The 14,284-nt window shown below is 46.1% G+C and overlaps 1 protein-coding gene across 6 annotated transcripts in view; it reads right to left on the bottom strand.

Annotated features, from left to right (window-relative positions):
• The window catches only part of CADM1 (cell adhesion molecule 1), a 349,165-nt gene that overhangs the window by 13,824 nt on the left and 321,057 nt on the right, over positions 1 to 14,284 (bottom strand). For 2 of the 6 annotated variants that reach the window (XM_036324268.1, XM_036324270.1), the window contains 2 exons: positions 8,390 to 8,422; positions 1,360 to 1,413 (listed from right to left, as the gene is read on the bottom strand). The exons of 2 other annotated variants lie outside the window; for them this stretch is intronic. In XM_036324268.1, the coding sequence (XP_036180161.1) occupies positions 1,360 to 1,413; positions 8,390 to 8,422 (87 nt within the window). The remainder of the gene's footprint in view (positions 1 to 1,359; positions 1,414 to 8,389; positions 8,423 to 14,284) is intronic. 2 more of the 6 variants (XM_036324269.1, XM_036324272.1) reach the window with 1 other exon arrangement.

Raw genomic sequence — 14,284 nt, 5'->3', positions numbered from 1 at the left:
GTGTGGGTGTTCTCAGGTGGAGTGGCACAGACCGAGGCAGCGATCCCTCATGGCTGCATTGCCTTCTATGCAGAGAGGACTTGTCTCCTCTCATTTTAACAGAAACTCACGTTAAGGTGTTTGCAACTTTTCCAAAGAGACCACAGCTGAGAGGCAAAAAGGAAGCCCTTCCTTGATGGGCTGGTTGTCTTCTCAATCTTCTGTTTACTTATCTCTGTAAATTCACTGGGGTTTGGAACTCACTAACCCATCCACGTGTCTTATCCCACTGTGGGCATACTATGGGGCAGGCACACAGCAGGGAGTGAGGCCGGCATGTTCTGGAGCTCCCACTCCAGGACACATCCGACAGCTAAGCTCCGACTGAGATGCGCCCCCTAACAGGAAACTGGAGGCCTCCTGGGGGCTGGCAGAAGCAGAGGAGGCAATACTTACACGGCCTCTGGAGGACTGGTGGTGGGTGCTGGCTTCCTCTCCCTGGGTGGGGCCTGCATTTAATGCTTTACCTCAACAACCAGCTCTTCAAGGGAGCTGCACTGAAGGGCAGCCCGGAGCCTTCTTCCCAGCAGGCTGTGGGGCACCTACAACGCCAGGTCTTGGTTCCTCCCAGTGATGAGAGGGGCTCCTCACTGATTCACCAAGAAGTGACTGAGCAAAACGGGCACGAAGCCGCAGCTGGTTGGCAGGGACGGGAGCTCATGAAATGGCTTAGCTCTGACCATTTTAAATGCCCCCCCTTTAGGATATGCTTCTTATTCTGGATTAGTAACACCTAAATCCTGGAATCAAGCATGAAACCTCCTTTTGCAAGAGCTCAGTGTGCGGGGAAAGGTCTGCGGCGGATCATCAGTTCGCCTCACGGTGTGTGCACACCGTTGCCCCCTTCCGTCCTGCCCCTCCCCACCCCCACGTCCAAGAATACGATGACAAGGCTTTTCTAGCCGACTCCACGGCAGTAAAAGGTCCATAGGAGTTTTTACAAATAAAGATCTTGCCTCATAATCCAACACCCTTAAAGTGCTTTATAATGCAACAAACGTCCTCCTGAACCGTCATACGCCGAGGACGTAAGCCTCGGTTAAAGCTACTGCACGGAGTGGCTGCGCACAGTCCCAACCATGACTTGACCTCACGGCATTCACAGCATCAGCCCCCGCTTGGAATACGCAAGCCGCTGCCACAGGGAAGAGAGGTGGGAGGGAGGAAAACAGTGTTAATAACAGTGATTTTTCTTTAGTCTCAAAATCCACAATTGCTCATCGATTGATTGTGCAACAAACCAAATGGGCATTTTGTAGACGTGGACAGAGCACCCACAGGTCGGACACTGCAGTGCCTTACCCAATGACTAGCCCTTACCTGCGAGGTCCTCACTGTCCAGTTCTTCTGCGGAATTGGGCAACTGAGTAAGGCCTTACAAGTAAAAACAAATCGTTTTTCTTTTCATTCCTCAAGGGACATAAACAAAACACTTAAGAACTGAGGATGAATGTCTCAAAAACATGAGCCAAATCTCTTGCTATCTCTTTCTTTTTGGATAGCTTGAATGTATTCGTAGGTAAGTACATTTCTCCAATCATTTGATTTTGTTATTGATACACAATCAAGGCAGAAGGATTCCTCAGTCTCCACTTTCAAAGCACATGAAATATGAAGGTGAATGTCTAAAATCACTCATTCATAATAGCATGCAAAAAAGAAAAATAAATAAAGCCCGATTGTATCTGTCGATGCCGATATAGCTTTTAAATACAAATATATTTACATGTTACATACTGATGTGAGTTTCATTTCACATTTTACTGTAAATTGAAATCCTTTGCCAGTACTGACAAATGCAGTTTATGATCAATTTATGATGCTGTTGTAGCACTTGTTTTAAATGGTATAGCATCTGCTCACTGCAGATTGCAGGCTATGCCTTCATCAGAAAATCCGATTTGCAAAATGGTTGTTTTAAAAAAGAAAATTTCAAAAATCAGAGGTATTCTTGAAAAATAAAACTCTCAAAGCTGAAAAAGCAGTTAGGTCAGGAGATACTCCAGTGGGGGTTTGACATGCCCGTGCCCCCCTCACCACCAGTGTCGGCCAGCTGTGATGGCTCTCCTCTGGGCTCTGATTTGAGTTAAAAGAGCAAAGCAGAGAGAGAATGGCTGGGGCTCAGCCAGGAGATGGCTTCCCATCCTTGTGCTTTATGTTTTCTAAACACCCCAACATGCTGGGCAATCCTGGAGGCCTTCCCTTGCTCTTCAATGCTCTGCTTAAAGTCCTGTCTGCCCAACGGCTCTAATTCACACAGGTCGCTCATGTTTCTCTAATGGGACTTGTCACTTTTGAAGATATTCGTGGGCCTATTACATAGCAAGGTCTTTAAGAGAGGGGACATCTTGTTTATTTTTCATCTTTCCCTTCTTTTGTAGTCAAGCACAAAGTACATGTCCAGTGTTTGCTGAGTTAAGGATTTGGGAGTAACACTCAGTGAACTACCAACCAGAGCACAAAAGCAGCCAAAACAAATGCTCGGGAAACAAGCAATGCAAACTGATGGCACTATTTTCAGAAAACCCAAAGTAACGGAAACACTCATGTAAAAATGGTCATAAAAGTTTGGGTTTTGTAAGTTGTTTTCTACACAAGCCAAATGACTATCACAGCTAGGCTGGTGCTATCAGAAGACGTGGCCGCATCATCGGCCTTGATGCCAATATTCAAGGGCAGGTGCCAATTAACACCAGGAAGGTTTTGAATCCATGAGTGCTCCCCACTAGGGATGTAGGCAACTAAAGGGAAAGCGGTGAGTAATGCAACAAATTATAGAGGTAACTGAGTAAAGATGCAATCTATCCATTTGTTCTGAAATCTGATTGGTTGAAAGTGTTCCTGTTTCTAATTGGCTTGATCCATTGTATAAAGACTGATGAATACAATTATTTGAATGATTGTTATAAATGGGCAACATAAAGTACTTCTCTGTAGTTAATTATGAGTCTGCACTTCTCAGAAGGCTAATCCCTCACTTCTGTGTGGCCAATGAATATCAAAGCGTCTACATACATGCCTGGCGCCCACTGAACCGCCTTAAACAAGGATGTGTCAAGTAGGTAGCGCTACCGCTGAAGCGTGTTTCTTTGGAGAGAGCAGTAGAAAGCTAATTTTAAAAAATAAAGACAAATGTGTTTATGAAATATCATTGATATGCAGTTTCCCATTAAAAAGCGACAGTTGATATACACCTCATTAAAGACAAAACTGTCATTTTTAATGGCATAAACTTTAAAATATACCAAGTCATCTGGAATCTACTGCTCAGATTACATCTGAAAGTAGGCAGTCATTTACGTCAGTGGCATTAAATTTGTTTTTGCACCACGACTGTACTTTATGAATCTATATGCTCTGCCATAGTCGGATCATTTCTGAATAAATATAATCAGGGAGAGTTTACTGAAGCACTGCATGTGCTGGTGAGGAGATGCAGAATTTACCTCCCCAAATTGCTGTGACTTAGGTAGTTTTCTTCCACACTAAAAATTATAGACCTCTCATTTTATCAAAGAAGACGGAGATGTGTTTTATAAGGCAGAGAACAGTCTTCAGAAGGGATCTTCACAACTTAACAATAAGGAGGAAAGCACATTCTTGAATTTTCTCTTTAAACTTTCGTATCAACCGTTAAAGCCCTTTCATCACTTCTCATTAAAATCTATTTAACAGTCTCTTGAAATGTTGTTAAACAAGTGCAAGTTTACTTTTGTTCCATGGGATCTTTTTGAGCAATTAATAAAGTCCTAAGGGGCAAACATGATAATTTACTATCTGCACTACAACGGTCTCTTCTGAGGAGACATGGATTGCGCTTCTTGCTGTGCTGCAAGGCACTGCACACAGTCAGCCTCTTCAGACAGAGCTTCTGCGTGCTTATTCCTCCTCTGCCATGGACACCGCTGGCTTCTAAAAGTGCTATGATTTTAAACTGGGTTAAGGAAAATTTCAAAACTTAGTAACAGCAAGAAATCCTAGATAGTTAAATACATTCAAGGTCAAGTAAAATATGAATGTTTGTGGGTTCAGTTCATTAGAGTTTCCTTTATCTTTTAAAAAAGAAAATTTCAAAAGAGAATGATCCAATGAAACCTCTAGGAAACAAAACCTGAGCCCCCGGGCCCGGGAAGCACGCCCACTGTGAGAAGCAGCAGACGCCTCTCTCTTACCTACAGCCCGCGCCCGCTCCCTGGCACACTATGGAAACTTACTTCCATCACCAGCCACGAGAGATTGCAGGTGCCCCCGGTTTTAACCTAAAAGCTCAGGCCTCCTGCTCTTCCTGCTTGGTCAGCTTTGCAGAGAGTCCTCCCTTCTTCCCAGGAGCAGAAATTTGGTTCACGGTGGACAGCAGCACACTGTTCCCAAGCTGCGCGCCGGGCCGAGGCGTCCGCAGGCCTGCCCCGCGCCTGGCCTGACGAGGGTGGCCCGCAAGTCTGCAGAGCCCGGCTGAACGCCAGCCTCGGATGCCACTGCGCGCGCAGACGGACTGTGCAGAGGGGGACACACAGGTGGCGGACATAGAGGTTGTCATAATGCGCACTGCTGGCCGCTTTCCTTTAAAATGGGCTTCCGAATTTCCCCACAATTAGAATAGAAAGATAAGAATTTCATGTGCTTTTGGAATGTTATCATGGCTTACACTGCTTATAAAATCAGTCAAGGAAAGGGAGATTCGTGGGGCAGGTACCTAAGGGCAGTGGACTAAGGTATAAACATTTAGAAACTAAAAGGAAAGTGAAAAATTATTTCAGAGGGGTTCCAAGTTTGAGTCTTACCACAATTACATACTGAATCAAAATATTTAAAAACTCATTTGGGAGATCAAAATTCATGAGATCGTCAGCATCTAATGTGTCAAGAGGTGGAAAGCAAAAGAACAGTTAGATTTGATAATAATAAAATAGGAGGGGGAGAGGGAGGGATGGAGAGAGGGACAGGGGGAGGGAGGGAGAGGGGGAAGAAGGGAAGAGAGGGAGAGAGGGAGGGAGGGACACCTGGAATGGGGAGAGGCCAGCTGACAGCAGTGCAGCAAAAGCACAAGCACTATTCCAGACCAAAGGCATGCTGTCACCCAAACCCTCACACGGGGAGGGGGTGGGGAGGAGGGGACACATAGGGCAGAAGAAGAACAAGGCACAAGACACAGACAGAGAAGCACCCACATTTGAACAGACAAGTAAAGACCGTCGCACGCACCCACACATCAATAGCCATCATGACAGGTACACCATCCGTGCTGGAAGTCACTCATGCACTTCTGCTGTCAGGTTCAGAGCAGGTGGGGCCAGGGCGTGGCAGGCTGTGCTCAGCATTGCTTGACATGCACACATAGCACAGGAGCCTTCCTGGCCAGGCCTTAAGGATGAGCTCCAAAAACACAAATGCGCAGGATCCTTCTTCAGAGAAAACCCCTTCGGCTACCTTCGTCTAAAAATTCCATTCTTACATGCCTGTCTATCTTCCCTACCAATTAGATCCTTAACAACACAGAGTGGCTGATTGCTGTTTAGTTTCTTTTTGGAGAAAATCCATTTGATTTTGAATCATGCCCATGCACTTCTAACCTTACAAAACATGCTTATTGTTCCAATCAGGTATTGGTAAGAACAAATGGTCAACATACATAAACAACCAGTTTACTTCATACATACTTCAGCAACACAAGCTTGAATAAAGTGTTTTAATGAGTCTTCAAAGGGAAAGCTTTTTGTAAAAGTAGTTTTTTCTTTTAACAAAAGAGAAATATGGAAGGAAATCCAATATAAAAACTCCTACGACCAGTAAAGCGGTCGCTGGCTGACCTGATGTGTCTTGTCATTTAAGTTGCGCGTTTCCCAGGCCCAGGACTCCAGACTGCACACAGCTAGGCTGTTCGCAGGTGACTCTAAGTCAGACGGTAACTGCACTGACGTGGGGTTTTAGCCATAATTCGCTCAAATAAAACCCATTTTCTAGCTTCATTTCCTTGGAAACCTGGCCCCTACTTTGTAGTTTCCACCACATTCCGATTACCATTTCACTCCTGACAGCTGACCTGGGGACTTTTCCCCTTGGCCAGTAAAATTCTAAACAATAGTTTGGTTTTCATTAAAGCTCTTTGCTGGAGAATATGCTGTTCAAAATAGTGGTTGGACCCTTTGGGGAGGATGCTATGAGGATTTTAGGTGAGTTGGAGAATGTATTCATAAATGTAGCATATAGGGATCAGCCTGGGTTTTCACTTCTCTCCTGATGTTAGGAATCATATATATGATAAAAATATCGTATATACACACATATAGTGTGTCCCAAAAATGTACAGATATTTTGAATAATTATAAAGGCAGTGTTTATTAAAATACATTTCTTTTTCAAATTGAGCGATCTGCTGTTGAAGTGTGCATACACTGTTTTCGGAATATATACGTGTGGTGTGTGTGTGTGTGTATATATATATATATATATATATATATATATATATATATATATATATATAGTTATTCTTGCCGCCCAGTGTGCCTTCACTGCACCACACCAGGAGGCCACCTCACTCCTCTCCCCAGAGAGGAAGCCCTTATCAGAATGGTGTCCTACACTCCGGACTGGCCCTTGAGCAAACTTCTCATTTTCCAGGTCAGGGGCATGTTTCCTACTGTGAATGCCCCACACAATTCCAGCTACTCCCCTTAGAGGCACATAAGAACATAGACTTTAGTGAAGGGACCTAGAAAACAGAACTTTGGAGTCTTAGGAAATACATGATCAATATGTCTTCGAAGATCTCACAAATTCAGGAATCTTATGGTTACATCTGACCCTGGAGTTAATTATAGGAAGCTCAGAACTCAAAGCATCTTAAAAAGAATAGAGCAAAATCTCTCGAACTACATTAAAATAGCCTTAAAGCTCTGAGAATAATCGATAAAAGTCAGGAAGTGCTCAATTAATGATGAAACCTACAAATAACTGAGCTTAATGGAGTGCAATCCTGGAGATGTAACAAGCACTATGGGGCATTAACCTTAGAAAGTGAAGTTTATACCTAATTGATTTCTCATGATTGTCGGTGTATTTGGCCCTTTAACTTACTTTTATGAACTTTCCCTTTGTGCAAATGGCAGGGAAGAGCAGGGTGAGCTGGGGCGGGGTGGGGAGGGCTATATGGCTGCACCCCTAAGTGTGTTTTACTTTCTCAGAATTCCCTACCAACACATCCAAGCACCAAACCTGCCCCTCAAGGCCGGCTTAGAGGACAGGCTCTGCTCAGAGGTTTCCAGCGGGCGAGTCCTCCAATGTGGGTCAAGTTAAGGAGCCAGGCTGCGCGAGGAAGAGCTATTTCTCTAAAGGTTGAATGAACAGCACAGGGTTGGCTGGTCCCCTCCTGCCATTTAAGTGATAGATTCCAACCCTGCACAACATGCACAGTGAGTTAAGTAGGCCCTTTACCGAGTAATCCCCTTGGATCCAATTATTAAAATTCAGCCCGTTTTAAACTGACATATCTGCCTCCTAGCACAGTATCAGCACGGTGAGATCTGCGCTAAGTGATGAATAATCTACAGATGAAACATGATTGTGATTTTCTGATTGGAGCGACATCAAAAGTTAATAGACTTATTCCAGCTTGTCAGTGGTGGAATTGGGGAGAGGATGTCCCTCTGCCCATCCTGAGCTTTACTCTGCTTTTATCACCGTTTGGTTAAAATCTTAACTAACTTTTTAATATTTTTCCTACACGATACCTACACACAAATGATTTTTTAAAAATTTCCAGTTTATGCTGTTACAATATACAAATGTGTCATTCTTGGTCTGGAGATGTTTCCTGGCAAATGTTAGCATAAACCTTTATGCACAGAGGTGAAGGGTGAACCAGGATGGGCCGTGGAGGTAAACACAATCGGGGGCACAGTGAACCGAAGAGCACGGCCCTCCTCAGCCCCGAGACGGGCAGGACGCTTCACCCCGACCTCCAGGCTCAACTGCTCATGCCCCTTCCTCAGGCAGCTGGGACTCTGGCCTGGGCCTGGAATGTGGGTGCTACAATTTGTAGGCCAGTGTCAGTGTTTTAGAGCCCCGGTGCTTTAGTGTCGGGCGGGTTATATGACTAAGGAAGAGGTGCAAACTGAGGCTCCTGCCATCTAGCCAGTGAGGAGGCTGCCCTCAGATGGCCACTCTGGCCACTGGGCTCACAACAGAAATGACAAGACTCGCCATCTTTCAAGCCGTTAAGAATCGCGGCATGTTCATGGGATGAGTCTACTTGGAACACGATTGCCCTTGAAGACTGCATTGCTCTTTTCCCAGGCTTGCCTTGCCTCTCAGCAGTGCTGAGCAAGTAGAAAAACAGTAATGTGATACCAACCGTGAACTGCTGGCTCTGTCGTCGCCGTTGTGTCTACAGACAGGAACAGAGGATTGGAGGAAGGGAAGAAACAGGAGGAACGGCATGCAAAAAAAGGGAAAATGGAAAAAAATGGAACAGATAATATATGAGCAAGCTTTCAAAGAACATCGCGTGACAAGCAATAATAAATGAAAAGCAAAAAGCATTTGAAGTGAGTTGCACTGTTTTAAGACATGCCTTCAGCTCAAAGCTGCGAGCCAGTGGGAGGACAGTAAGCCCTTTGGTTCTGGGGTCCTGCCAGGGCACACCTACTTGCTGGCGTAGTCAGGGAACATGCAACGTGACAAGAAACACCAGTGCAAGCCCAGGGACTGGCGGACGGCTCCTAACGCATCAGGCTCAGGACTGGACACAAAAGCTGTCGGAAGCTGGCTAAACAATGCATTCATACATTCAAACATTGCCTTTGTTCGAACCCCACCCGCCGGCACTGGGGTCAGCACTGCCCGTCAGGCCCCCCTGAATCAGCTGCACTTTTGGATCATCTATGGTTTGTGCTCAGGTGCCCGTAGATGAATATATGGGTCCCAGTTTTTCACCCAGTGTCGTTTCGGCAGAACTTAGCTGGGCAGTTCTGGTAATCGGGAGGCCCTGGCAAGGAACATGGTCAAGGTTTTCAGATTCGTTTCTACACACACACACACACACACACACACACACGCACACACGCACACACACGCACACACACACGCACTCGTGCACACACACGCACCACTAAGCCACTCCTCATTCGCAGACCTTACTATGGCACATTTGAAGAACAGGAGTCTGTCATGGAAACACCCATGTTAACTTGCCAGATGCCACTTCTAATCCCGTGACACTCCAAAAATTAAAAGTCTCCAGCCAACCCTCGGCTCACAACTCAGAAGCACATGCTGCTGCGAGCCGCCGGAGCCCTGCCTGCGTGGCTGCCTCGGGAGACTGCGCGTGGTCTTGTCACTGCCAAATGCACTTGCTGCGGAAGGAAATGTGCTCCGTCTTCCTTCTAGCCCCGCTGCGGGTGCGTGTCTCCTTCTTCCGCCCGCCTTCCAGGCTCCTCCTCCCGGCAAACTCAAGGCGCGCCGTAAACATGCTCTTTATGCTCGCTACAGGGGAGGCGGCACACACGTCTAGAAAATGCACAGTGACATTCTTTTCCCAGCCACTTAACACCACTCTTCTCGCCAGCACCACACCGATGTCAACCCGCCCGGCCAGGCTGTAGTTTCCGTTCTCCGCCTCGCAAGCGTCTCCTTCCACGTCCCCCTCGCACAGAGGTGCGGCTCTGGGTACCACTGCAGCAGTGACCTGTCCATTCTATAATGCAGCTCTTCAGCTGGTCACTATTTTCACGGGTTTTGGAGATTTCAAAAGACTATTTCGGACTCAACACAGGCAATGTTTAAATGCACTGGAACGCTAACATCACTTTTTTTTTTTTTTGGGTCAAATGAGCCTGGTGCTTCCCATTTGTAAGTATGACATGTGACCGCACTGGTGTTCCCTGCAGTTGGCATAGTTTCCTTAGGATCCCACTCCGTCAAAGCTCAGCCCTTCCAGGAGCGAGAATTAACCACAAGTCTGAGCGGCTACTGTAGCATAATCTCACTTTTAACTGGGTTTTTGAAGAACAGAAGAAGGAGAGAAAAGCATAAAATTCACCACATAAGAACACGATACTTACAAGTCGAGTCTGTATGAATAAAATAGCAGTAAAAACACCCCAAATTGCACAGTTGAAACCTCTACACCAGATTCTTGTGACAGTCCACACATGTCTTTACTTGAAATATCCAAGTCAAATGTTAGTTTGAGGTACTTCCAAGTTCAAAGGCAAAATCCAATGCACTTTGTACTGAAACACTTATTCGCATGTTCACACATCGTGTAGCTAGGCACTGCTCCGCTCAGCATTTACAAAAGGCAACGGACACTTGGCTCGTTAATTTGTAGCAGCGTCTCTAATACGCTTTATCTTCACCAAGTAAATCAGTAGTAGAGAATGAAAGCAAGAGGGTGGAGTCCTCACAAAGAATAGCTTAGCGTTAACCAGTGACTCCCAATTTAAACTTACTGTCTCCCTACATCACAACTTCATGCCAGCTTACGATGAAGTCGGACTAAGTGGAGCTGGCCGTCAGCTTCCAGGTGGGTACGAGAACGTAAATGAAGGCAGGTTCACAGTGCAGCTTGCTTCCCCATGCTGGGGACGGGAAACCCATCAATGGTACCCCAAAGGGCAGGAGAAAGGGAGGGTGAGAAGGAAAATCACTTCTCAAGCATTCCAGTGGAACAGCAGCGTTTCTGCAGCTGGTAATGGTGGAACCATGATCGGCTGTGCAGCAGGAGATGCAGCAGAAATGAGGCTGTGGCTACAGAGTGCACATGCCTGAGGGCGTGTGCCGGAGCCGCTGGTCCCATTTCTCTGAGAGCATCTGGTATGCTACCTGAACAGAGGCTATTTCAAATAAAGAATTAAAAAAACAATTCTTTAGAAGTGACTTTGCGCTCCCCACAGGAGAGCACCGTGACAGAATCTAATTCTCCTTCATAATTGCATTACGACTTCATGCAGAAACCAGCCTCGGCTCTGAAGCGGCTGCCTGTGCAGCGGGGATTATAAGGGGATCTTAATCAGAAGACTGGGGCGATGTGCAAGCCCACTCCTGTGGATCAACTCGGGGGGCCACGCAGTGTTTGGTAACGTTCTTGGTGTACAGCAGGCAACAGGCAAATAGTACATTTCCAATATAAGTTACAAATGCTACAATTAGCTTGAAAAAAGAGAGTGCCTAATTACCCTAACAGAGGCTTTTTCCAGCTTCATTTTGGTGCTGCCTTCCACGGGTCCCCTTTGAGCTGGGTCTACGGGGGGAACAGGCCCCACAAGGCTGAGCTGGACTTGCAGTGCTAAAGGGCTAGAAATGGGAAAGGCTTTGCCCAGCTATTGTCTTTATTTTAATTTTAATTATAATGAGGGCAAATTTATTGTACATCTGTCTTATGTGGTCAACACAAAACAATCGCATGTTCTTGAAAACCCAGCAAGAGTGCCCATTCTCACCAGCCACTCCCCGGCTGCTTCAGGAGTGGCATCGAGGTGTCCAAGGGTGGGCCCCACGCTGCTACTAGAAAGATGCATTTCACTAAATACGGACTTTTCTTCTTAGTCTCCCAACCACACAAACAATGTACGGGGCCCGAGCTCAAATAAATTAAACATCATCTATATTACATGTTGCGGGAGATGATATTCACACAAAGAAAGGCCCGACAATGTGTGATATTAGAGACACTAGCCATTTAACCAAGTAGAAAAGAAATTACTGCCTGAGAGGCAGCTGGGCAATATTTAGTTGAAACAGTCATGTGTAAGCTCCGCTGTGGCACATGCTAATCCTTTCATATGGATTCTCTCCAACTTAGAATTGTTCAACGAGTGTGACAGACTGGGGGTTTAAAGCTAATCCATAAATTAGTCCGTGCTCTCAAACACAACGGGGGCCATAAATGAAAATGAAAATCCTAGAACCAAATTAAATTCACAACCTTAAATACCTTCTCTTCTCCAGTTGCTCGGCGCAGCCCTGCTCCGCCATGAGCCACTGCAAGGCTGGGGGGGGGGGGGGGGGGGGACGGGGGAGACGGGGTACAGAACAATGCAGTGTAATAACCACGAGCCCAATCTGCTCCAGAGCAGCGCTTAATTGTAAAGAATTTAAATTCCCCCATTTTGATTGTCATAAGCTTAAATGAAAGCATACTAAGCAGTCCAGACGCATTTTAATACTTTCCCCAGTTTACTTTCTTAACTAAAGTTAATAAGGAGCCAATGGTTTTCTTAATTGAATTCCCTTTCAGTTTGTGTGAGGGAGCTGCCTTTAATCAAAGGCATGTTGCGCTGGCCAATATATCTATATCTATGTCTATGTCTATGTCTATATCTATTCTATATCTATATTTATATCTAATCTATATCTATCTCTCTCTATCTCTCTCTAATCCATATCAATCTATATTTATATCTAATCTATATCTAATCTATCTATATCTATATCTAAAATCTTCCCTTTGTGTTTATTTATTTATACTTATTTGAAATCTACTGAAAGCAAAAGCACGTGCTAGAAAATTAAACTTCGAAATTTATTTTCTACTGGTTTTGCAGTTAATTTTCTTTCCATCTATGTTGTGCTTTCATTAAACTCTGATTTCTCAGAGGCAGGAGAAGTGGACAGGGACAAAATGAAGCTAAAGGCCCAGTCAGAGCTACGACAAGGCTCCTGACTCCTGAATGCGCCCCCCCCCCCCCCCCCCGCCCCGGGCAGTGAAGACACTGTGTCCAGAACAACAGGGTGGGTGCTGGTCAAGCAGCTTCAAGTTGGGATAAAGCTTCTTCAGAAACGTTCGCTGGTGCTGCTGTGCCCCTGAGATCTTTCCATTTGAAAACCAGATGTTCTGAAAACCATAGGAGTCTGTACAGAGGCTTCCTTTCACAAGGAAGCAATCCCAGTGTCATGTGGGAGTGAATGCTGGCGGGAGAAAGGGGCAAGGCAAAGGGAGGCGAGGACAGAGAGGGTGTTGCCAGGAGGTGCGGGTGGGAGAGGGAAGCAGCAGCAGCGCCTACTATCCCCCCTGCGTTAGACCCGGGACTGGGCCCTTCTGCCAAGTCCTCACTTTAGCTCACGCCGATCTCAGCTGAGAAACCTGCATGCACGACGTTATTGTTTGCACTGTTGGTAGAGCTTCAGTATGGAAGCATGTGAAGTCTTTATCTCGTGACTTACTTTTAAACAAGGAGCAGAAAAGTATGGGAATTATGATAGAAGCATTACTTTCCGTCTCGTTCCTTTTTTTGAAAAATGCAGAATCACAGGAGCTTCGTCACTATGGTATGCTAACTTCCTCCCTTCCCTCACAGCCACTCCGGGCCCAAGCTGGTGGGCTAGGTTGCTATTGGTCATGGGCTTATGGTCATCAGTAACATGAAAATAGTATGAAAAGATGGTCAGTTCTTTGGGGGCAAAACTTGAAAAGGTGGCTCTTACATAAAAGGCTGCATAAGCAGTTACTAGGTTCCTAGTAATGTGCCCGTCCCCGGCCACACTGGCGCACCAGGAAGCTCAGGAAGCGCTGAATGACAAGCCGTTTCACAGAGCAGATGCCAACTCCAGGGAAAGGGCAATTTGGAGAACATTCTGGGATGAAAGATGAGCACGTTCTAGCACCGATGGTCAGTATACGCCTGGAACTAACACACAGCACACACACTGCCGGCAGGAGCTGGAAGCAGTTTGGCCTTCAGGCTTCATTTCCAAAATTCCGTTCTTTCTTCTTCTTCCAGCCCCTATCTCTCCCACCTCCAGCTTGCCAACCTTGCTCTTTCTCTCCCACAGCTCACTTCCCAAAGTCGAAAGGTTTCTTCCTTTACCAGAGCAAAGTCCCTAGAAAATTCAAGCCGCGTCACTTCCTCTATTGATGCCAGACCCACCGCACACAGGATGGCTCATGCACTGGATGGGCAGCCAAAGTAGCCACGGGAACCTGAGGGCGGGACTCACTGCCCCACGGAAACGGGCTTTCAGTTCTCAGATGCCAATCAGAGAAACCTTGCCATTTTCTTTTCCAAGAAACAAAAAATCCTAATTGGCTATGTACTTAAAAAAGGAGAAAACCTCACTTAGAAAGGACCTACTTCATTGCTATGAAGGGAGTGTTCAATGTGCTTCCGAATTCGGCCCCATGGCTACTCATTCCTTATTCTGGGGTGATTCAGTATTTAATGTGGGGGGTCGCATGCGGCGGCCTGCAGGTCGAAGCCCTGGCCTGAGGGCCGTGAGCCGGAGGGGTTAGACCAGGGGTGGGCAAACT

Source organism: Myotis myotis, unplaced genomic scaffold, assembly GCF_014108235.1.
Source record: "Myotis myotis isolate mMyoMyo1 unplaced genomic scaffold, mMyoMyo1.p scaffold_m19_p_10, whole genome shotgun sequence".
Classification (NCBI taxonomy): Eukaryota; Metazoa; Chordata; class Mammalia; order Chiroptera; family Vespertilionidae; genus Myotis; species Myotis myotis.
The sequence above is the reverse complement of the archived record's forward strand: the minus strand, read 5'-3'. Positions and strand labels throughout refer to the sequence as shown.